At 35.4% G+C, this 24,911-nt stretch overlaps 1 protein-coding gene and 1 long non-coding RNA gene across 3 annotated transcripts in view; one reads left to right on the forward strand and one right to left on the reverse strand.

Annotated features, from left to right (window-relative positions):
- LOC144296990 (uncharacterized) overlaps positions 1-13,350 on the forward strand; it is a 100,034-nt gene extending 86,684 nt beyond the window's left edge. Inside the window, exons 2-6 of the long non-coding RNA XR_013363976.1 lie at positions 6,624-6,783; positions 7,119-7,194; positions 8,205-8,347; positions 9,411-9,517; positions 13,207-13,350. This is a non-coding gene — a long non-coding RNA (uncharacterized LOC144296990). The remainder of the gene's footprint in view (positions 1-6,623; positions 6,784-7,118; positions 7,195-8,204; positions 8,348-9,410; positions 9,518-13,206) is intronic.
- The window catches only part of PDZRN4 (PDZ domain containing ring finger 4), a 351,649-nt gene that overhangs the window by 14,249 nt on the left and 312,489 nt on the right, over positions 1-24,911 (reverse strand). For both annotated transcript variants that reach the window (XM_077870437.1, XM_077870438.1), the window contains 2 exons: positions 6,014-6,112; positions 3,522-3,584 (listed from right to left, as the gene is read on the reverse strand). In XM_077870437.1, the coding sequence (XP_077726563.1) occupies positions 3,522-3,584; positions 6,014-6,112 (162 nt within the window). The remainder of the gene's footprint in view (positions 1-3,521; positions 3,585-6,013; positions 6,113-24,911) is intronic.

Raw genomic sequence — 24,911 nt, forward strand, 5'->3', positions numbered from 1 at the left:
CTAACCACCTATGCAATTTATTTGAAAACCCAGGAATCCAAGGCAAAAGAGGCACAATCTATTTTAAGTGTGCTCATATTTTAGTGTGGAGGGAAGGTGAATAATGTACAGAGATACAGAGGTAGAAAGAAATGGGAGGAAAACAGTTATCCAAAGGGAGGAAAATAAAAGTGTGGGAACAAATGTTGGGGACAAGTTTATGTGTAGGGCAGGGAAAGAGAGAGAGAGCTCATTAGGTGCTTGAGTTTTTGCAGGGTTTTGTCACGGAGTAATCCTTAGGAACATGACTGACTTTTCTGGCCAACATGAGATTAGGCTGCTGACATGGAAGACTATATGCTTACTAATCCCAAGGAGGAAGTAAGAATTTAGCCCTCTGATCATGTATGTGGTCTTTAATTCTTCCTCCGTGAGGCTAAGAAATACCTTTCTTCATTCAGCTTTGCAATTTTGTGAGAGAACTTCCCCATATTAATTCCTGAGGACACATCTGATACCACAAGCTTGTAGCAAATGGCACAGCACATAGAACTGTTGAGCACTTGAAGAGAAAAAACACACGAGAGTTAGAATATGTTCTCATGAATTGGTTATGGTTTTTCTTCTACAGTCTCTACCTTGGGCCAATCTCATGTATTTGTGTGTGGGTGGTATCACTGGGGGACTTCGTCTAACAGACCCTCGATGTACTACTTTTAGAAAATTTTAGCTACACAATGAGGACAAGACCATGGAAGTACTCTACTTAGGTCATCATGAACAGGAAATTAAAACCACAATTGCTCTAAAGAGATTCATTTAAATAAAAGCCAGCCAGGAAACTCTAAGGATAAGAAGTAAATCCTCTCTTTCTCCCTCTCTCATCTCCCTGAGACAGGAGTCATTAATTGTTCATTACAGGGTATCCCATAATCTCCTCATCAGCCATATGGGAGCTATTTGTCTAGGGCTACAATTTTGTCACAGTTTTATTTAATATAATTTCACCATCACCCTTAAGACTCTTTGTTTCCTGTGTGTCCAAATAGATTTGAATTCTAGGCTTTTTAATGTGACATGTATTTGTTCATTAAGTGTGACATATTTGTCATTGAATATAAAGTAATCAGACGGACAACGGCATTTTGTCAATCCTGCTGTTGTTTCTTCAATGAACCAACTCCATTAAGGAATGCCTTATTATCCTGAAAATATTTTATCTGAAAACTTTATCTGCCTCCAATATAGCCAAGAATAAGGAAGTGTCAAAACATACCGTATGCATATATGAAAATACATATACTTTATTTCTATCTACCTCTACTCATAGAATTAATAGATGTAATTTTAATAACCAGCTAGATATTTGTATATCTAGCTTATGGGAAAGTGGTTAGCTGGAAGTTAGGAAGGGAGCCAGTGAGGTTGCAGTAGAAGGTGTCAAATGTGGAGAGTAGATGGTGAGAGAAAGAAGTAGCAGCTGGAATCAGCAAGAGAAAAGGACAAAAAATAGACCCAGCACATCAGAAAATATGGCCAACTATGGTGATTTCATATTGGGAACGCAAAATCTTCCAGACCTTTTTTAACCATTGAGTATTTTATTGTATTATAGGATTGTGTAATGATTGCTGGGCACAACATGACCTTGAGCATCAAAAGAAGGTTACAGTCTTTTCAATTGAGTATATTCAACTGTAGATGTTAACAAAGTGAGCACATTTATAACTGTTTCCAAATAATAATAATAATAATAATAATAATAATAATAATAATAAAATATACTTGAAGCTTTCATTATCTGGATGATACACAAAAATGGTACCCTTATTTTTTAACGAGGCTTTATCAGTAAATCTTTACTACAGATTTTATTCATCTCTCATTCTCTCCACTGAATACCTTTATTTCATTCATTCATTTATTCATGTGTAATTGAGAAAAATATTGAAAATATGGTAGCAAACACGACTACACTCTGGTTTCCTGACTCACTTTCCTTTTCCTTGTTAGAGCCAATGGCATATTGGGAAAGTGTTTTACTACAGGTCACCACTTAAGGAGCTATAGAAATAGAATTTATACATTCCTGAAGTTTTCTAAAAATTAGTAGGGCCATGAGTGACCACTAATTCATACTTTTATTATTTCCTAATCGGAGTCTTAGAGGGTCCTGATGAAAAAGGTGTTCTGTTGCATCTCGTTTGAGAAGAGAAAGGGTATGAAGAAGTAGTGTGAATCAAGAGTGGTACATTGAAGAAAGGAAGAGTAACAGAAAGTGGGGGCAGGAGAAGGTTGTGGTATGTACCCCAGGCAGTGTGGGCACACCTTCCTCATGACAATGTCACACCACATCATCATCTGTGTATGCAGCTGTCTTCCTGTTGTCACAGGGAGTGCCCAAATGCTGAGGTAGCATCTAACAATTTTCGAAGCCCCAGTTCTAGACAGAGTGTTGAATCCATTGATGCTGAACACAAAGCAACATTCATCAGGCTTTCACATCAAGTAAGGAGAAATGGGAACCGTAGGTCTGTCACTAAGGCTAAAAGTTCTGCAAAGTGTTTTAATAGTTGATAATTTCCTTAATTCGTCTTCTGAGTCACCTTCCCTGCTTTGTTTTTTTTTTTTTTTTTTACCTTCCCTGCTTTGTAGTTGTGATCTGCACTGACACTCAATCCTGAGGGCCTCTGATCTTATTTTGGATTAATCTAGATACAGAAGCTGGGGAGCTATGTGTCTGTCTGCAGGATTCTGTATGGGAAAAGACTTGGAGGGGATAGAGAGGGTTGAGGTGGGTGTAGGACAGGAACTTTGGCATTCAAGGTCATTCCTAATCTGGCCTGGAATTCTTTCCAGCTCCACACCCCCCTTATATTCTGCTCATCATCTTGCTTACTAACATGCAATGTAGTCAGGGTCTGCCTTTTCATATTTCCATGTGGAAAAGAAAGCATTTTCCTCCACCTGTCCCTAGCAACTCACCTGTAAATAAATAAGATTTCTTCAGACTTCTAGACTTTCAGATGGTAATGGAATGTAGGAATCCATGCTTACCTAATTTATTCTGGAAAAGGCAGCAGTAACCGCTGCTGCTGCTAGTAATACTAGAAGTTAATGTTTGTTACTTACCATGTAGTGTGCTAAGCCTATCACAGGCATAATCACATTTAACCTTTACAACAATAGTTTTATTACTGTTTTTTTTAAGATGAGGAAACAGGCTTACTATAAGAGGTTAAATAATGTGCCAGAGTAAGTGGTGGAGCTGGAAGCTGAAGCTGAGTTATCCAAGTCCAGAGATGATGCCTTAATCACTAATTATTAGCCAATAATTCTTAATGAATAATACCATTCTTATTTACACTTTTTTAAATTTATTTTTTTACTTACTCTTTTTTTTAAATGATTGCTTTTTGTTTTGAGGATGTTACTGTCTAGAAAAGACAAATTCTTTTCTTTAACATCTTATAAAAAACTAAATAAAATTAAAACTATTGAACAAATGGTAGGAAACTAAAGGAAACGACCATTCCACATACTTGTAAAATCCGATCCCCTTCTCGAATTCGACCATCTTTGGCAGCAATGCTATTTGGATCTACCTGTAATGGAGAAAGCACACATCTTCAACATCTTCAACTGGATATGCAATATTCCCCCCAGGAACTTAAAAATATGGCTTAAAAAATATTTTTTGTAAAATATATTTTTAGTAACCTAGTTCAAAATTCTCTAGTATGTTATAGAATGCATGCCAAATTTTTCTCTCAAAAATCACTGATTCTAAAAATATAAGTGGACTATTTAAAAATTAATAATAATAAAATTAAAGAGAACTAAAGCAGAAGTTAATTTGAAAGCCTTTTTTTCTCTCTCCCTCCCTTTTTACCTTTCTCTTTTCTCCTCCTTCTCCTCCTTCTTCTTCCTCTTTTTTTTTTTTTAAATATCCATTCACTCATTTCTGTATCCAAACTGTCAGACATGGTCCTCAGCTGACACATGATCTTCAGTAGATCTTAATTCTAGGATTCTCTAGACCCAGGAAATTTGCTTTCTACTAGAGTGATCTTTAAACCCTGGTTTAGCTGTTTTAGAAAAGCTGATAACTATGCTGTACGTTCATATTTATTAAGCAAATTTCTGTCTCATGAGCAGATTACTTTATAAAGAGGTTTATAACTGATGTTGCTCAAAAAATAAAAAATCTTATCCAAGTAGATTATTACTAGGCTCTACTTTACATTACATGGTGGTCTATTAACTATAAGTTATTTTAGAATAAATAGGTATTTAACGCTTTATTAGGAGTTTACCAACATTTTAATAGGCCAGACTTGAGTGATGACTTAGAGTTCACTAGGGGTAATTCCATCTATCACATTTTGAATGATGCCTCTAAGCCATTTATTTGAGCTTATTCCATCAAAGCTTTTATTTTAAGCAAAGTTATTTCAAGTGTAGCATGAAGTTGATCCATCCTATCCAGATGTTAGGTATTATTTTCTTATTAGGCGGTGCCACCTAACAAGTGAATTTTAAGTGATCAATCAAGAACAAAGACACTAAAAAAAAAAAAAAAAAAAAAAAGAACAAAGACACTATAATTACATCTAAGAAATATAAGGAAAATATTCTTTCCAAGTACATATGCTCAGTTCCTGTGGCTTCTTTTTTGTGCCTAGAAAGTTCATCTACAAAGCTGGCATATTTAAATGGTAAATACAGACTTACTAGAAGGAAGGGAGGTATGATTAATCAATTGTATCCTATTGAGAAGCTGTTCACAATTTAAAACTTTTCCTACAGAACTGTAATCAAGCTAATGCCAAACTTTGACATTTATAGCTTTGTGCCTATTACAAAAGACAATTCTGCAGGTATTTCCTTCTACTTCCTCACCATAATTGGAGGGATTAACATAGCTGTTCATTTAAAAGAAGAGGTGTATAAGTCAAACATTCTCTGGAGATTTTTCCATTGCAAGAGCCAGTCAGTAAATTCTTCCGTAAAGTGATAAAGAGTAACAGTTACATTTATAGAGCTGGGTAGTTTTCTTAAGTGCATTAATTACATTATTTTTTCCATATCCTAAACACCTTCGTAAAAGCAATAAGATAAGCAATATTGTATCAAGTTTCTAGTTAAGGAAGCTGAAGCTCAGTGAGTCAGGTAATGATGTTAAGATTATGGCCAAGAATACTTGGAACAGCATGGGACATTAATTAATATCTAGCTTGTCTAACTTCTTTTTCACATATATACATATATACATACATACAGAGTTTCACACACAGATATGTGTGTGCATACACACATACATACATGGAGGAATTAGACAATACACATACATCTATGTACATATGTATTTGCATATGTATATACATATATAATTTCAGTCATATATACATATAATGAAATTATACCTACTATTTTTCACAAAATGATTCCTTTGGGAGTCTTAAAAAATCACCTATAATAGTGAATTTTGTTTCACATTGTTTTCAAAGTAATTAGCACTAAGAGTGTTTTACATTTAGGTACCTCACTTTCTGACAGTGATTACAGGGTTGAATAAAACAAACTCATAGATACATTCCTTGCATATTCAAATGTATCAATACTTCCAGCAGAGTAAAACTTGATATTTGTAATATTAGATTTAAAGCAATTAGTCAATGCTCTTGTTAACAGCACTGATAAAAAGGAATGGAGGGACGAAATGTTTGCTTGTCAGAAACTTTGCTCGACTTTCTGTATACATAGGGGAATTTATTCAAATTTAGGCAATGTTCCTGCCCACTTTTACACTTTTCCTTACTGGGAGTCTGTGGTGAAAGCATCCACATTAAACAAGCTGATAATAATTACATTACTTGGGCAACATAATTTACTTTCCTAATTGAAACTGACAAGTCCTGGAACATGGCCAATTCTTCACATTCAAGCCTCCCAAGGATTTTCTCATCCTGAGTCATTTGACTCCATTGCTCGCTGTCTCCTCCCCCTCCCTTCCCTCATAGGCATTTCTTACCTCGCTGACATAAATGCCCGTGTCTTCTTCATCATCCGTTCGGTAACAGACTGTCAGGCCCAGCTTCTCTTGACTGCTAACACGACACAGCTCGACCTCCTGAGAGAAAAACACACACAGAATGACATTTATCTCAGAAAGAAATCCCACAGCAGGATGGAGAGCTCACTAATACTCTCTGGGTCACCCTGGGAGGGTTTCATAATTACTGCCCAACATTTGAAATTAAGCTTATGTTACCAAAATCACCCAAATTTACCTTCATTATGTATTGCTCTATATTCAAGCCAGTGTTTCAAATTTTCATTTTACAGTTGAAAGTGCAATTCTTTTGTATCGAATCATAAACTTAAAGCTTAAAAATTATACCATCAAGTATAAAATATGCATAAGTCAATAAGATACTTGAGGCTGTCAAAGTAGGAAGAAAAGTGTTCATAGCAATGTTGGGAGTTACTGTGATTTTATTTGTATTTTAATAAAGCAACAGAGTTCAAACAAAAGAAAACTATAGTGAATTCTGTATCAATTCTTCTTTTGAGTTCTATACAATATGATAATAAGCATGTGTTTTGTGTAGCTCAGGCCAAGGCTTTCCATTATTTTGCAGAAGCTCTCACTCTTGGAATGAAATGGGTTCATCCAGGCTGAAGGGAGAGACATCAACAGTCATATGGGCAGAGGCAATGATTCAAAATGTAGCAGTAAATGAACATGGAAACACATTTACTGAAACACATGGCTAAGGGGCTTGAAATGTCAGTCCTTAGGTAATGTATATTGAATCTATTTCCTGATTTATGTTCAGTAAAATAATAATAAATTTCAGTGTATTTCATTTTTATATAATGAAATAGACTTGTACTACTCTCAGAAACAGATGACTTTAGGATAAATCGCATAATTCCAAGCACTAAAAGACAAATTGGTATTCTCATCATGGAGAACTTGTTCCTATTGGATGAAGAATATAAGGTCCTTTAGTAAATAATCAGATGAGATAAAATAGAGTAAATTTAAATGGGAAGAGAAGTCTGGATTAAGTTTCTGGAACTTGGGCTCTGTGGGAGTTGTAAATTTGTCTTGTTTAATGCTTTTTCTCCAGGTCCTAGAACAGGGCTCTCGGTAAATCCTGGCTGAAGGGTGACTGCTTTTATTATTCCAAATATTTCCTGGTGTCTGTAAGTTTTGGTAAAACAATAATTAAGTAGTCTTTCCTCTTTAATGGAAGATAGATTTTGCATGTGTCTATGTGTGTGTACGCATGTGTATATGTAAATGAAAAGAAGATTAGGAAGTTTGATTATAATAAGCATCCATTTAACTGTGTATTATCTGAACTAGTTACCAGGACTAAATAAAGAAAAACTCACTTAACTCCAAATAAGATGATGTTTTCCAGTACACCCTGTTGCATTTGAAGAAGGATCCTCCCTTTCAATTTTATATCTCAGTGCAGGCCTTGTCATTGGAAAATAACCATTTATTTTAATGCCATGCCATAAACCATAGGAAAATCCTTAGCAAGGGTAGACTGTCATAAGCTCTAGTGACCAATAACTTTATAGCTGATAGCAAATTAAAATTGAGATCCTCTATCCTGAGATATGTCCTATAAACTGGTAAACTCCAGGAAACTATGCAGAAGGACTTTGTAACTGGTTGGCAAAGATACTCTAAATTCCATCACAAAGTGGTTAGAAAGGGCATGGCATATGCTAAACAGTAAAGAAAAAATGGGGAAAGCCCTTTCACCTTGAGGAAGAACAGGAAAGAATGGCATGATTTGGCACCGGAGGTAAAAAATACGTACCCAGTAAGGGTATTTTCAAAGTGGCAATCATTAATGCCTCCAGAGGGAAAGAATACTTGACTGAAACTGTAACATTAGGAAGAAATTACAGCAACAAAAGAGCTTCAATTACAGCGATGTAGTATATGGTTAAGGAGTAGAGAAGCTTATGATTCCTAAGAGGCCTACAAGGAAACCTAAACACTCCATAAAGAACTGAGATTGGGACCTTTAAATAAAGCAAATGAGGAGCTGTAGTCAAAGCTAAAATGCACTGACTTTCAGTGTCCTTGTGATAGCAGGGGAGAAAGTCCCTGTGCTGTGGGAAGACTCTTCCAGAAGGAGCTTTGTTTTGTAAGTGTTTTCTCGACATTCTCAATGGCTTTGGTGTTTGTTTAGGAGATGCACAGTGAAATATTCTGCAATAAGACGGAGCCAATCTACTGAGATACAAAGGACAGAATCCATCTATAAGACTTCAATATTGCAGATCAAAGCATCTACTTGAGACTCAACAAGGGAAGGAAGACTAAGATCCTGAGGTCAACATAATTTTTCAATATTGTCATCATATTGGACCTAATCAAACCTGTAGAATAGGTCTCGAACTTACCTATGACATCTTTGTTTTTAATATCCCACTTTTAAGACACCTGGCACCCTTATATTTCCTTCCAACTGCCTGGAGTTCCTAGAGATCTGCCTGTGTAGACAGCCAGGTTTGCCATCTTACCTATCCCCTAGCAAAGTTGGGCAATTAGTGTTATCTTCTATTTTCTCACAAGCAGCTCTTAGTATATAAAGACAAGTGATAAATATTTCTTAAAGAGGTCATCATTAGTAATTATTTTTTATTAAGTTTTAAATTTTATTTCCAGTATAGTTAACATACAGTATTCTATTAGTTTTGGGTGTACAACACAGTGATCCAGCACTTCGACACCAGTGATAAGTGTACTCTTAATCCCCATCACCTATTTTACCCATCCATCCCCCCCACCTCCCTTATGGTTACCATCTGTTCATTCTCTATAGTTAAGAGTCTGCTTCTTGGATTAATAATTATTTTAAATGTTGCCCACTTAGGGTTTGGCTTTATTAATAAAAACTGAAAATACAAAGCCTTAATTCAAACAACTTGTGGTAGTAGGATTCAAGGCTCTGATGGAGATGCAGGTGAGATTTCCTGGATCCCACAAACCACCCAACACCAGTCCCAAGTGTGGACTTTCCATTCTTTCTTTGGTTGAGAATGTTTCAGACACTGCATATTTCATATTAGTATACAGAAGCATACATTTTAGAATCAAAGTTCCTTTAATTCTATGATAAAATAACTTCTAAGCAGCTACCTGTAGAGCATTTTGTTTGGATGAGGCAAAGGTGGCTTTGTAAAGCCTGATTATCTGAAAGAAATTCTCTAGTACAGGTTTAATTTAGTATTCCTTTCACAAAGCACACAAGCCTCCGACTTCTGAAGAAACAACCTCCTGGTAATAGAGAATGTTTTCCCTAACAACTTTCATACCTTTCCCTCTGTCACTAGGAAGCTGTTTGATGAAAAACATAAAAGTGAAATGCTACCTCTGTACATTTTCTCCACAGAGACAATTCACAGGTGTATACGAATCAAAGCCAAGCGTGCACGATGGCACTGCTAACCATCCTTAAGTCATCTGTGACTGGAGCTGAAGAATTACTTCATATACCTGGTAAAACTGCATTTGTTTGGCTTAAATGTCCTTTAAAATGCTATGTTCTGGGAACATGTATAAAGTCCCTTTAAAAAAATAAAATCATAGTGCCTAACCCGGTGTGAAACTGATTCCATGGAGATTGAGGGTGGAATAGAAGGTTAAAGTTAGTAAAGCTCGCCATGAAACATCCTTCCAATCATAGAAAGAAAGGGATCTATACATGAATCAGTTGCCCTACTATATTGTGAAATTTTTATATATTTTATGATTGAATCTGAAGAATGGAAACTTAAAAAGAAAAAAAAAAAAACAACCAAATGCTTGCTTTCTAGATAGGATTCTATTGCTGGAAGAACAGGCTTGCAAGTACTTACAATGGCTTTTTAGGCAAATTGTTTCCAAACCCAAGTGAGCTCTGAGGCCCATGCCAAAAGGAGAAAATTCAGAGGCAGTCAGTACCACACAAGTCTGAAGACAACCCAGGGCCAGAAGGATGGTCATTGATGTCAACCGACCATCACGGAAAACAAGGGTCTACTGTGTCCATATCGTCCTTTGTTTTATTTGTGTTCCTGATTTATATTTATTAGACAACAGATGCATTACTATACAAGCTTAATATTAATCATATACCATTGTCTTACATTTTGTAATGTTGATCAGTAACTAGTATAATGCCATACCGAGTTATTCTAACAAAATATCTATTTCAAAAAAAGAAAAGAATTACTGGGAAGTATAAAAACTTTAATTCCCACAGCTAAGGGAAGCTAGATAGTCTACTGTGAAAATATTGCTTCAATATCATCATCTCCTCAATAGTGAAAACCAGGTAAAACACTTAATAAGAAATAAATAACAAAATCCTGGAACACCCAACATTCTGACAACACCAGATTCACACACTCCATCTCCAAACATCCATAACAAGCTGCTGCAACTCGTAACTAAATCGTGTTACTGTAGAGACAGTAGAGTAAAAGCCAAAGCAGATGGTCACGTCTTTCCACTAACATTCTTAACCTCAGGTCCTTACTCAATGACTTTTTCTTTCTCAATGATGTTGTGAAATGCATGCAGCTTTTAATACCCCAATTTCCTTCTCTTAGGAACTCTCTGGATTCTTTGGGAAATAAAGAAGTCACATTTTTCTAGGCCCAAATTGTCTGCTGCTTATTGGGGGCTTTGAATCACTTTAGGAAGTCGTGAATTACTCATTTTGAATGGATTTTATACCTTAACAAAGAAATACTAATTTTGTTTATATTGTTAATCAGAGGAGGGTAGATTCATGATATCAGTAATCAGTATTTGATGTCATAAATGCTGCACCAGGAATACAAATTGGTGACTTAAGTTGAAGGTACATGAGAAGTGATACTCCAATTCTGTATTGCCACTTCTACTGTGTCAACTAGGGAATCATGCCAACTGCATGGGAAGCTGTTCTTTGATGGGCTCTCATCCAATCCTGCTCTATCTAAAAGAAAGAACGATGGCATGTGAAACTAGGGGGAAAGCTTCTGTTTCTATCAGTTATTCTTTTGTCGCATCTTTTGAGGAAACTGCAGTTGCTTTTAGGTATTGGATCATGTGGTTTCCCTTGGTAAAAATCATGAAATCCAGGATTATTCATGGCTGACTCTTGAGTTTTGAACAAATATGAAAATGGTCATTTATTGGCTTACTAATGGCATCGCTAAATGCCTACCAGTCAATTGTGGCTGGATTTTCTGTTTTATAGGTTAGTTCTTAGCAGGGGATCTTCATCAAAATTGTTTAACATGCTACAAACATAAACAATATGTGGAAAAGACTATTCATAAAATGTCATTGCCATAGTTGCTTTTCTTTTAAAATATCCATTTCTAGTGCTTCACTGTTTGGTCAGCACAGAAACCCTAGTATTCCTGCTCCAGAATGTATGCTCTTTCACTGGGCCTTGAACCTACTGATTCTTCCACTTTTCACATTCAATAATTCGCTCATGTCCTCCCCTCTCTCCTTGCACAGCTCAGAATTACAGTTACCCATGATAATCTTTCATAAAAATCTACAACTCTCTTGTTCTCTGTTTCCACCATATCACCCAGCAAAAAGTCAATCATGGGTAAACCGGGATATGACTTCCCTGTGTTCCTACCTGAGCAGCTACATGGCCCTGGAGGAAATGTACAACCATGCTGATCAATTGACTCTTTCACTGTAAATTCATTACTACAGATCTCAAAAGGATCATCACTGCTGCCCAACAATCACATTATACTTCCCTTGTCAAGTTGTACCTCTTTTCTTAAATGTCCAACAGGACCTACCCATGTTCAGTTGATGACCTTGCCTCAGAACCCATTGGGTGCTAGATTATTATTACCTCAAATTTCCACTCAACCAGACATAATATTTTATACCCCTTTTCTCTGCAATTCTGCTATAGTATCTTCTCTCTGTTCACTTTTAGGCAATATCCTATGTTATGCTTCATAAAGGAAAAAGAAACTATGAAATAGAAACTGCTGCTTCTTCTGCTCAGTATATCAACCTAAATATACCTGTATCTATCCTGTGGGATATTCCTCTATTACAATGAAAGGGAGAGGTCCAACTCTCTCAAAGGCCAATGTTTCCACTCAAGTTCTGTAAACCACTCCCTTTTTTCCCCAAGATTTTTTCTCTTTAAATAATTCCCTTTCTCCTGTATTATCAGTTTCTCTTTCCTTAGCAGATTATTCCCATTGCCATACCACACCCACGAAGCATTATTATCAACTACATGGGGTGGGGCAAGAGGAAATCCAATACATATGGTATGGTGGTCAGCTCTAGGTTGGAGCCTGCTGGAAGAACCTAAAAAAGTTCATTGGAAGAGATTATAGAGGTGATCCTGGTGTTCACCAAGACCAAATTTCCAAGCAGATTACAGAGACAGGAGACAGCATGTCATGTTACAGGAGCTTTAAGTAGTTAATGTATATAAATTTAAGGGTTTAACACTGGAGTAGGTGAGGGGTCATGGAGAAAAATAAAACTGGAGAGGTAGACAAGGGCCATATCATGGAAGGATGGCCACACCATACTAAGTAATTTGGATTTTGCAAAAAGTAAAGAGGAATCATTGTAAAGGAAGTAACACAATCTGATTTGCAGTGTGGAAAAACGGTGTTAGCAGTAGCATAATGGGTGAACCGCAGGGGTTAAGAGTCAGGAAGGCTAGCAGGGAATGTTTCAGTTTTGCAAGAGGAGATAAAAGCTTGGATAAAGTAGTGTCTTATCAGTCTTTAACACAGTTACTATTATTTTCATTTTATTGATGAAGAGAATGAGGCATAGAGAGGTTAAGTAACCTGCCTAAAGTCACACAGAAAGTCAGAGGCAGAGCTGGGATTCAAGTTTTAGCTAAAAGGCCAAGCCGGAATTCTCAACAGCTCCTTCCTCTGGTTCCATACAAAGTTCTTTCTCATTTTGAATTCTCAACTTAAATGATACTTTCTAGATGGATACTTCCTAGCTGTAGTGATTTAGCTGGTATCCCTCTCTATCCCTCTTTCTTATGTTGGGACCCCTAAATTCTATATCAGAATTTTACTGATTCTTACTAACTTCTTGAAAATTATTATCACTTAATCTTTTTTTATTAGCAAATTTGTATCTTACGAAGTTGCTTACTTTAAAAAAAAAAGTTTTTTTTTTTTTTTTTATATAAACAGGTCTTTGCTATGTTTGTTGTTGTATCCTACAATCCTTAGACGTGAAACAAAGAAATCCGGTTCTTGAGGATGGTGCTATGCCGTCTTGTTTATATTCCTGGTGCCAACATAGTCTGGAAACTTGAGTGAAGCCATATATTCATTTATTGGGTGAGTTAACTGTTATACTGGGTTGGGATGTGGGCTAAAATCACTTTTTCAATATTTGTATCTGGATTGCATCTCTATATTTCCTATATTTGTATAATTGTATGATTCAGTAGGATACATTCAGAAAGCTGTAAAAATAATAGATGTGACTTAATCTCTTACAATCTCTGCCAACAAGAAAACTAATCAGACTTAACTAAAAGTTAAGCAAAATTATCTATAAATTACTCATTCTAAGAATTCTTCTAGCAGATTCAGTCTTTACTTATTTTACTTTATTCACTGGTATTTTCTTAGCACCTGCTATATGCCAAGAATTACATTCAGCATTAGAAACTTTTATGTATCATTGTGTTTCTGTATCAACATTATTCAGGAGTGTCTAATATTTCATTTAGTTTTGTAAAAATATGACAAAGTTGTACATTGTATAGGAATTTCTGGCCTACCCAACATTCACTTCCTCTTTTTGGAAACATGATCCTCAATTTCTTGTGCAGAATTATATTTTTCTCTTTCCTATTCTACAGCTTTTCAGGGCTTAGTTCAGTTCCAGGGCGAGGCATGTGACCTAGATATTAGCCAATCAGTGTTTTATTTCCTTAGCTCTAGTGATTTAGGCATGGGTATTTGATCCAGTTCAAGCTCATCAAAATCAGGCCCAAGACTTTTGTTGAAACATAGGGAAAGGAACACTTCTCTTTCCTGTTGTAATTAAGCTGCAAGAATATAGATCAAGAGCATATCAAAGCTTTATCTTACCATAATATACAGAGTCTGAGGACAGATTCTATAAAGAAAAGATAAAAGCCAAAAGATGGAGAAAGACTGAAATTTGGTGGCATCATTTAAGCTCTCAGACCAAGTTATGCCTGAAAGAGCAAACTCTGGGCACTTTCAGTTTGGTATACTACTACATCTCTCTTTCTTTAAGCATCTGTTTTGTGTCTTCTGTCTCCTGGATCAGAATTCTCGTTAATTTTAGAAGATATAATTTCATTTTATAGATGAGAAAATTCAGGGACAGCATTAAGTAATTTACCTAAAGTCACCTAGTAACTATGTTTCTAAATCAGAAATTGAACACAGGTTTTTGTTTTGTTTTGTTTACTTGAAAGATAGCTTTTTTTTTTTTTTTATCAATAGACTTTTCTAGTCCAATGATCAGTTAAGGGCTCATTGTTGAGACTGAGGCATAAGAATAAAAGAACTCACATGTGGTAAGCGGAAAGTTTGCAGTTTTTAAGTAGGATGTCAGGGTGAGCTTCATCAAGGAGAAGGTACTGGAACAGAATCAGGAAAAGGATGAGGTCTTGTCATGTGGTCATGTAGGGTAAGCAACCCAGGCGGGTGCATCCAGTGGAAATGCCTGCCAGGAGTGTGCCTGGCAGGTAGGAGGAAAAGAAAGATGGCAATCGCTCTAGGGCTGAGGGAGTGGGGAGCAGATAGGAGATCAGATCACAGAGGTGAAGGGGCTCCAGACTACACAGGACCCAACAGGCCTTAAATAGACTTTGGCTTTACTCCAAGTAATGTGGGAAGCCTTCTGCAGAGGATGACTGATCTTGCAACACTAAGTGTCTTGGCACTCATCAGATGTGTGATAGCTACTTTTTTCTTAAATTTTGTATTTTTTCTAGAGCCACACTCCCTTTATTTTTAACTCTGGGAATTACAGCAACGACTAACATTTGCTGTATTGGGTAAATTGCCAGTCACTGTACATTGATTACCCCCTGTTGACTGTTGCAACTTTAAGCAGGAGATATTATTACTATTGCCACTTTCTATGTAAGGAAGCTGAGACTAGTGAACATAAATGACTTATCAAAGGACTTTAAACCACACAAGTAGCAGAGCCAATATTCAAGCCCAGGCAGTTTGTCTCTAGACTCCTAGCCCTTAAACACAGTGGTAAAACACACATGCCCTCCACCCCTCACAAATGAGAAAAGCCATGAATCAAGAGATGAGCAAAAGGAGGGAAAGTTCCAGAGAGAAGCTACCCTTTACATGGTGAGTGAGTTCAGTGTGGTTATAGCCAAATGTACTCAGGGGGATTAATGAGATGATTCTTGAAAGGTATGTTAGGTGTGACCAATTCTGCAATGTCTAATAATGGAAGTCCTGGGCAGACATGGGAGGTCAGAATGAAAAATGTGAGGCTTTCGTGTCTACATAAACCATGAACAGTTATGAAATTATTTGTAAGGGGTTTTAGCCACAGTTTAACTTACCCTCCAATGGTCATCTCGCTGGTTCTTCTATTATTCTTTAAGTCATTCTCTCCTGGGACAGGGGGTTGGCGGGGTGGGGAGTGTGTGTGCAGGGAGAAGAGTGTGTTGTGAGGCCAAAATCATGGTGGGGCATGAAAGAAGCTGACTAAAGGGCCTTATACAGGTGGGATGTGTAGAAGTGGGAAACAAATTGAGCCTCTGACATGAGCTGCAGCATCCACTGAATCAGGCGGATGAATATGGGACTCTAGGAGAGGAAGGCTTGACGTTGAATTTCTTTTAGTATTCTTTCATCCCTTCATGTTCAGGAAATTTAAAAAGAAGGAACTGCGCACTAACTTTTATATAAAGTACTGTGCATTCGCTGAGAAGCTCAAACACGTGTTCTCATTTAGATAATGCTGCTTTTCACCTGGTCCTGCAATCCTTCTTGTATCTCCACACTCCTGGTGTTTGTAAGCGATCTATTCTTTGAGTTACTGAAAAATCAGTTATTCAAAGGAAAATGTTAACAGCATTTCTTTGATATTAGCCATGTGCTTTCTGCAAAGTAAATAGTGGAAAAGGAAAGGGTGACTCTTTGTGTTTGGTAGTCCCTCATTCAATGCCTGCACTTCTTATTACGCTTTTGAGCTGGCCATGTTTTCAGGAAAGGAGATCAGTTAAAGAGATATCATCTACTGTTTGGGATGACGTTTTAAAGTAAAAAAAAAAAAATCATTTTGAAGAGGCAGGCGTTTACTTGAAGAACGTAAAATGTCTTTTACTGAAATAGAAGGGTCTGTTTAATTCATCGCTGCCTGAGGTGACGGAATGAGCTTGGAAAGGAATAAAAGCAAAATCTAAACATTCATAAAAGGATCATCAAGAGCATCTTCTAGGGAAATTAGTAAACTAGGACTGAAATAGGTTATCAATACCAACTTCAGATGACAAGCTATCGTGGTTATCACTGCTTTGTCTTAATGGGAAATGATGTCATCAGCAATCAGCATTTTGGAATATTGGAAGCCCTGTTCAATATGTGGCACAGGGGGTGAGACGTTGCTTACCTTTTGAGAGATAAGATATATGGGTAAGGACGAGGTAGTGAAGAAGGCAGAAAGGAAAGGTACAGAGCTGTAATCTAAGATAAACCCAAGAAGGAGTGTGTTTAGGTTTGCTCCAAAGGACAGAGAGTTTGTAGATGATGATAGACTTACTGTGAACTTGGGCTAAAGGTCAATGAAAGGAAAATGTCTAGGACATAGTAACAAAAATGACTTTTCGAACTTGCATGGAGATATTAATCTAAATCTATCAGCAAATATTCCATTTATCATGTTTTATGTTCTGTCGATATGTGAGACAGAACACAATGACTTTTTTGGTGGAAAATAGTGCGAACCTACTACTACCTTTATAGGTGGGGCAGATTAATTGTAAAAGTTGCACAGAAAGTACAAAGATTTTATATTCTAAAACCTATTATAGAATGAATTTTTTTCTGGAAGCGGATCAAAGTAAGGAGTCTTTTTATATTATCATATTTTTATACCCAGTGTTTAAGACACAAATTAAAAATATGATCAAATAGTAAATAAAAATCTTTTTATTATGAAAATCCAAAATATTGCCTGCCCTACTATGACCACAAAAATATGGTACTTTATTCCAGCATTTGACGATCAGAAAGAAATTGGATCCACAAGATTAATTATTAAAAGGTGCTTCAAATTCCGCACCTCTAGATTAGTACCATATGTGTCGTAACAAATTTGGGGATAAAAATACATATTTATTAATTGTAGGCAACAGCTGATCCTGAATTCATGCATTATTTCCTATTTGCTGGGTTCTACATTTTTGACCCTGGTTATGACCCCAGTGTCCAAAGAACTCATCTGATAGCACCAATTCTAGAATTTTCCTTTCCTATCCCTTCTTTCTGGAGCCAACTCTCCTAGTTATTTTTTAATGCCAGTCTATTATGATACATGAAATGCACTGTGTCTTTATTGTACTGGCAATAAAATTCTAATAACATGCATTAAAACCAATTAGTAGACCTGAATATCTCCTGATCTGATGAATGAGAAAAGGAGGGTCTACATTTATCTTTTTCAGATATTATACATTGAGTTCCAGACTGGGAGACGCCCGTGTCTATGTTGACACAACAGAAATTTGTCAATCCTTCTCAGAACTTCTTTTTATTTGAAAAGCATTCAGGAACTTTTCCTGTATGTGTTATTAAGGAAACATAAAAGGAAGATTAGCAAAGCAAAAGAAGAATGGGAAATAAATAAACCTGTTGACAAGATGAACTTTATTTCCATCAGCTGGTTACCGAAGCAGGAAATACAGGCTTTTCTAATGAGGTACTGGGCTATTACTGCAAGTCTTTTCTAAGCTATTTTATAGTGGGACTGGGAGCTTTTCCCATGGTCATGATAACAGGAAAAGGTACAAGACTTTTAAACCTGTCAAGATCCCATAAATATCATAATAATTCTTCCTCAGTTTTTTTTTTTCTGTTCTTGTTTAGTAAAGTGGTATTTTCATATAACTAATGTGTCCATTTATCTCTATAGATATTTCTCATCTAACCAAGGAAATGAAACTCTAAAAATAGGTCTATTCCAAAATATAACAACAGATCACAAAATATTGAAGTTAAAGCTTTGTGCTTCACTCAACATTTTACCTTTTCTCCAAAAAACTTAAGTTATTTGATGAATTTTTTTTTTTTTAAATCAAGAAGCAAGGTATGAATTTTAACATTCATTCTTGGGAGAGAATTTATTTTGGGGAGTTATGCACATCCTTAAATACTGGAGGAGCTCCCACAAAATGTGTATAACATTATTTAATGGCATAATTTCATATACACCTATTTTCTCTTTTGCTTCTTTTTTCTTTCAAGCTTTTATTTAAATTCTGTTAGTTGATATTATTTAATGGCATAATTTCATATACACCTATTTTCTCTTTTGCTTCTTTTTTTCTTTCAAGCTTTTATTTAAATACAGTATAATATTGGTTTCAGTAGAATTCAGTGATTCATCGCTTAAGTACATCATGCAGTGCTCATTACAAGTGCCCTCCTCTTTTTTTGATTTTCTTTTTTATAAATTTATTGTTTATTGGTGTTCAATTTGTCAACATATAACACCCAGTGCTCATCCCATCAAGTGCCCACCTCAGTGCCCGTCACCCAGTCACCCCCACCCCCCGCCCACCTCCCCTTCCACCACCCCTAGTTCGTTTCCCAGAGTTAGGAGTCTCTCATGTTCTGTCTCCCTTTCTGATATTTCCACACATTTCTTCTCCCTTCCCTTATATTCCCTTTCACTATTATTTATATTCCCCAAATGAATGAGACCATATAATGTTTGTCCTTCTCCGATTGACTTATTTCACTCAGCATAATACCCTCCAGTTCCATGCACCTCGAAGCAAATGGTGGGTATTTGTCGTTTCTAAGGGCTGAGTAATATTCCATTGTATACATACACCACAACTTCTTTACAAGTGCCCTCCTTAATCCCCATCACCTATCTAGCCCATCCCCCATTCACCTCCCTCCAGCAGCCCTCAGTTTAGAGTCTCTTATGTTTGCTTCCTATCTCCTTTATCCCCCTTCCCATATGTTCATCTGTTTCGTTTCCCATATACACATATTTTCTAAATTTACTCACAGTTCCTTATCTGTCCCCATAGGACTCATAATTAACAGTGAATTATAATAGTTAATGCTGATATTATCTTACCATCTATTATCAAAACTGGAAGATGAATGCTGTTATAGACTTTTTGTAAGCCGGTAAATTTTCATAAGAATGTATGTATTCTCACACATATGTATTGATTTTTATTCTACATGGTATAATTCTCCCAGTGATGGATACATACATTTAATTGTATGTTTGTATAATCATGATGCCAATTTGAATAATTTTCAAGGAACCTGAGTAATATTTTATGACTTTGGATAGACAAAACAAATGATCGGGTTAATTTTAAATGTTTTATTTATTTAAAATATTATTAAAATTATTTTACGGTTATTTGCCCAATTGCTTTATGAAACTGCTTTTTTCCTTGGGCCTTTGAAGAGTAGGCATGTTTTTTTATTTGTTGTTAATGAGATTAATCTGATCATTCTGGCCACTTGAAAATTAACTTCAATCATTGCATTATCTACTCTGTAGTCTGGTTTGGTAACCACATACAAAAACATCATCAAAATTAACCTGAAGTATACCAGCATCTGTTCACTACTGCATAATTTATAATAGCAAAATATCGTAAATGTCCACAATATGAGAATCCTTAAATAAAGGAATACCTAAACAATGGAATATTGACTCTAAAGAACTTTTATGAAATGGGAAATGATCATGATAAATACTGGCAAGAACAAACTTGCACTTTCTGCCTGAAGAAACCTAGGCCCCAAAAGGCCCAGAGATGAAGTTAGAATAAAAATAAACTTGCAGTCAAATTTCATAAAATATATAAGAAACAATGCACTAAGAGTGAGGTTCAACAGGAGGAAAAATATTAGACAGGTATCATATTTGGAAGACATTGCAAATATATATAGGGAGATTTAAGATAACGAAAAAAATAAGATAAAGAATTGCATATATGAGTAAGGAGTGAGTATAGAAATAACCAAAAAAGGAATAAATTATAGAAATAACAACTACAATAATTGAAATTAAAATTTAATGGATGGTTTAAAAGCAGATTAGACATATCTGAGGAATCAGTCAATTAAAAATTAGTGAGCTAGTAGGTGGATTTGACAAAATTATCTAGAATGCACACACAGAGACAAAGAAATGAAAAATAGGAAATCGAAGTTAAAAAACACAGAGATAAAGGCTGAGAATATTCCCAAACTGGTGAAAACTATTAATCCACTGATTTAGGAATCAGTATCTTTATATCTGTATTGCGTATGAGTAAAGACACAGAGGGATGGTATTTTCATTGTGCTAAAGCAAACATCTGCTGATTTAGAGTTCTAAGCCCAGGGAAAATATCTTTTTAGAACAAAAGTAAAATAAAGATATTTTCAGATAAACACCCCCCCCCCCCAGATTTTCCAATAGCACACTCTTACTATAGCGTATTTCAAGGTCAGAAGGCAAACTCAGGTGTAAGGTCTGAGATGCAAAAAGAGATGAAAAGAAAAATAATCTAAACAAATATGGAGTGTATATAATGAGCTATATTGTGTATAATGGCTTAAAGAGTTAAAATAAGGCCAGAAAAGATTGAAATGTTTATAAAGGTAACATCTAAATCAGGAGGGACCTGCTTAGAATTTAAGTGTTCTTGAGTCCCTGTATTGCTATTTAGAAGGAGGGTAAAAACACTGTTTAATTATAAAAATAGATAAATTAAGATTTCTAAGACAAGAACTAAAAGAACAGAAATAGTGTATATTCTCATTCAGTCAAAAGGAAAACATGGAATGAGAAAAATATCAAGTTACATAAAAGATAAAAAAGAGAAAAAGAAACAAGAGGGAAAACAAATGAGATGCAATATAACATTATGAAATTAAGTCCAAATTTATAATTATAATAAATATAAGTAGACCAAATGATACAGTTAAAAGACATGAAATGGCAAAATAGAAATGCAAATAAGCTACCACCACCACTAGGGCAAAAGGGTAAAAATCCAGCTATACAAAATATCATAGAAAAACACATAACAAGAGGTTGTAAAAAACACATGTAAAAAAAATAACAGTTCAGAAAAGTTGAAACTAAAAGTGGCAAAAGGTATGTCATGAAATACTAAAAGAAAGTTGGTACAGCTATGTTAGCAATGTAATAAAATATATTGTAGAACAAAGATCATCATAGAAATAGTCACTACATAATTTTTTAAAGAAAAATTAAATTGACCGGGAAGAAATAAAATTCTGTACTTGGAGGCTCCTCAAATTATAACTTCAAGTTGTGGAAAGCAAAAATGATAGAATTCGAGATAGAATTTTGCAAAGCTATCACTGTAATGGTGACTGAGAGATAAATCAGGCAATATAGTTTAAGGATATAGAATATTTGAACAATATGCTTAACAAGCTTGATCTATTGTATAGCTACAGAATATCATTCCCAATAAATGCAAAATATATATATTATTTTCAAGTGTGAATTAATCGCTTAGGAAAAGATTCTCCTTAACAATAAAAGCAAACACATTAAATTTAATTTGTGCTAGGCAGTGCTTTAAGCACTTTATGGTACATTTAATTCTCATAATTCTAAAGGTTTGGTATGTAAATATCCCCATTTTACATGAGAAAATTGAGACACAAAGAGGTTGAGTGATTTTTCTCAGGGTAACACAACTAGGAAACAGAAAAACTGGATTACAGAGTCTGTGCTCTTATCTACTATGTAACATTGCAGAAAAAAAAGAGCAATTGTTAAGAATAAAGCTAATAAAAAGAAGTGTAAGCACCTTATGGAGAAAATCATAAAATCTATTGAAAGATATTAAAGACCTAGAGAAAAAGAGAGCTCACATCCCTGCAATGGATGTGAATCAATACCATAAGAAGTTCATTCTTTTCAAATTGATGAATAAATTCAAAATCCCTATAACATTGTTATGGATTTGCACAGCTAATTAAAAAATTTTTATGAACTGCAAAGGACAAAGCATACTGAAGACACTTGTGAAGAATAAGGTAAGAGGATTATCCAGCCAGCTACCAGGACTTCTAATAAAGCTACAGTACAATTTAAGACAATATAGTATGGCATACAGATTGACAAACTAACCAATGGAACAGACAGGAGAAACCAAAAACAGACTTACACCCATACAGAAACTTGGCTTATGCTGGAATTGTACTTACATATCAAGCAAAATGTGAACTTTCAATTAGTTGTACTAAGAGAACATATAATCCATATTGAAAAAAAATTAAATTGGGCCTCAAGCTCCAACCATAATAAAAAAAAGTCTCTGTACAGGGGTGGGGGGGATGAGTAAAATAGGTGATGGGGATTAAGGAGTGCACTTGTCATGATGAGCATCAAGTGGTGTATGGAAGTGATGAATCACTACATAGTAAACTGGAAACTAATATAACACTGTATGTTAACTAACTGGAATTAAAATAAAAACTTAAAAAGCCAAAAAAAAAATTAACTTCCCTCCTCTTTATACTTCTCCTCATCCATTCATTTTTTTGAGATTCCTTTATTCATTCATTCATGCCACATCAACATTAAAAATAACAAAAATATGAAAGAAGTTTCTGTGTGAATCAAAGGTTAAAGTGAAGAGCAAAATTATTTTTAAACATTTAGAATACAAAATAAAAGCAGGAGGATTTTTTTAAACTAGATATAAGAAGCGTAAGCCATAAAGAAGCATATTAACATATTTTATGATATTGAAATTAGGATTTTTTTTTTAGCATAAGGTACCATGAAAAAGTGAAAAGACAAGTCACAAACCAGGAAGTAATATTGTAATACAAATAAAGGACGGATTTCACAACTTGTTGTATTAAGAATTTTAAAAGAATCAATCAATAAAAACCCAGTATAGAAATGAGCAAATACTAAAATGGCATTATACAGAAGAAGAAAACTGAACAGGCCAATTATATGAGAAGATGCTCAACCTTGTGAATAATTAGTAGAAAGTAGATTTTATTTTAACTTTTTTTAGGAGAAATCAGGTTTTAACCCACAATATGATACCTGGAGAAAACTAATTATCACAATATGAGAACTGAAGAAAATTATGTCTGGAGAAAACCGTAAGTCTAAAAATGCCAAATGTTTTTGGGAAAGTGGTGCTAGAAGCGCCTTCCTGCTGTTGGTAGGAGTTATATTAGGCTCAGGCTCTCACTGCTTAGTAAGTGTGCATATCCTATACCCAGGAGTTCCCCTGGAAAGCTCTAATATGCACTAGTCTATACAGGAAAGAATATTCATAGCAATATTGTAGTACTATAAAGCTAAAAACAAAAACAATTCAAATATCCACTGAGTACATAAACTATGCCATTTTCATAAATGTTAATCCTATAATAGTAGTGATTTACAGCTATATGTGACAACCTGGATCACCTAGGAACTAGGCTTTTAAATCTGAATAAAAATGTGGGTTTATGAAGAATACATTCAGTATGGTTGCAAAAATATTTAAAGATGTAAAGTTAAAGAACATATTATTTAGAGCTACAAGGCTTATGTCACAAAATTAAATAAGCAAGATAATGACAAGTATAAAATTCAGGATAGTGGTTACTCCTAGAAAGAAGGTAAAGAGACAGGATTAGATAGAAGCATACACAGGGCTGCAATGTCTTGGTTTTTTTTTTTTTTTCCTACAGTTGGGTATTGACTAGCCTGGTGTTTATTGCGTCTCTGTTTGGAGGCAAGTTGATGCTGTAGCATAGCATTATTGAAACTATTTTTAGACCTGCCATGACAGATTTATGCCATTCTCCTAAAAATACAATAGAGAACAAGTGAATATAGAAGACATATCTTAGCTCTTTATGACATTGAAAGCATAAAGACAAGCAACCATTACTTCTCCTTGAGGTAACTCTTGCAACACAGCATGGTGTGTATGCAGTCATCTGAGCAACCTGCCTGGGCCAATCCAAAATGGAGAGAGGGAAAGAGAGTGTGCATCAGGAACATTAGGTCTAGTAGAGGATATGACCATCATAGATGAAGCCAAATAGGAAAGAAAATGTCAGATTCTATTGGGTATCAACAAGGCAGTTTGAGAGCACATATGAGACCTACCCTGAGGATTCTCAGAAGCTTCTGGAAGGATTTTGAGACGTATCCTAAAGAACCCAAACAACTGGGGGAGAGAGTAGAGCCAAAAAAAAAAAACCCTGTTTTTTGTTTTGTTTTGTTAGTGTTTCATCTAAACATAGGCATTCTCTAAGAAAACTTGTAATTCTTATTTGGGCACTTAAAGTGAATAATAGATGTTGATTTATTGAAGGCAGGGATTGTATTTTTATTTTATTTTATTTTTTAAAGATTTTATTTATTTATTCATGAGAGGAGAGAGGGAGAGAGAGAGAGAGAGGCAGACACAGGCAGAGGGTGAAGCAGGCTCCATGCAGGGAGCCGGACGTGGGACTTGATCCTGGGTCTCCAGGATCACGCCCTGGGCTGAAGGCAGCGCTAAATTGCTGAGCCGCCCAGGCTTCCCTGTATATTTATTTTATACACATTTCTTTTATACTCTCCCACATGCTGTAAAAAATAAACATTCCACGAATGAATGCAAAATCCCAATACAACTCCTATAAAACAATTT

Source organism: Canis aureus, chromosome 25 (assembly GCF_053574225.1).
Source record: "Canis aureus isolate CA01 chromosome 25, VMU_Caureus_v.1.0, whole genome shotgun sequence".
Lineage (NCBI taxonomy): Eukaryota > Metazoa > Chordata > Mammalia > Carnivora > Canidae > Canis > Canis aureus.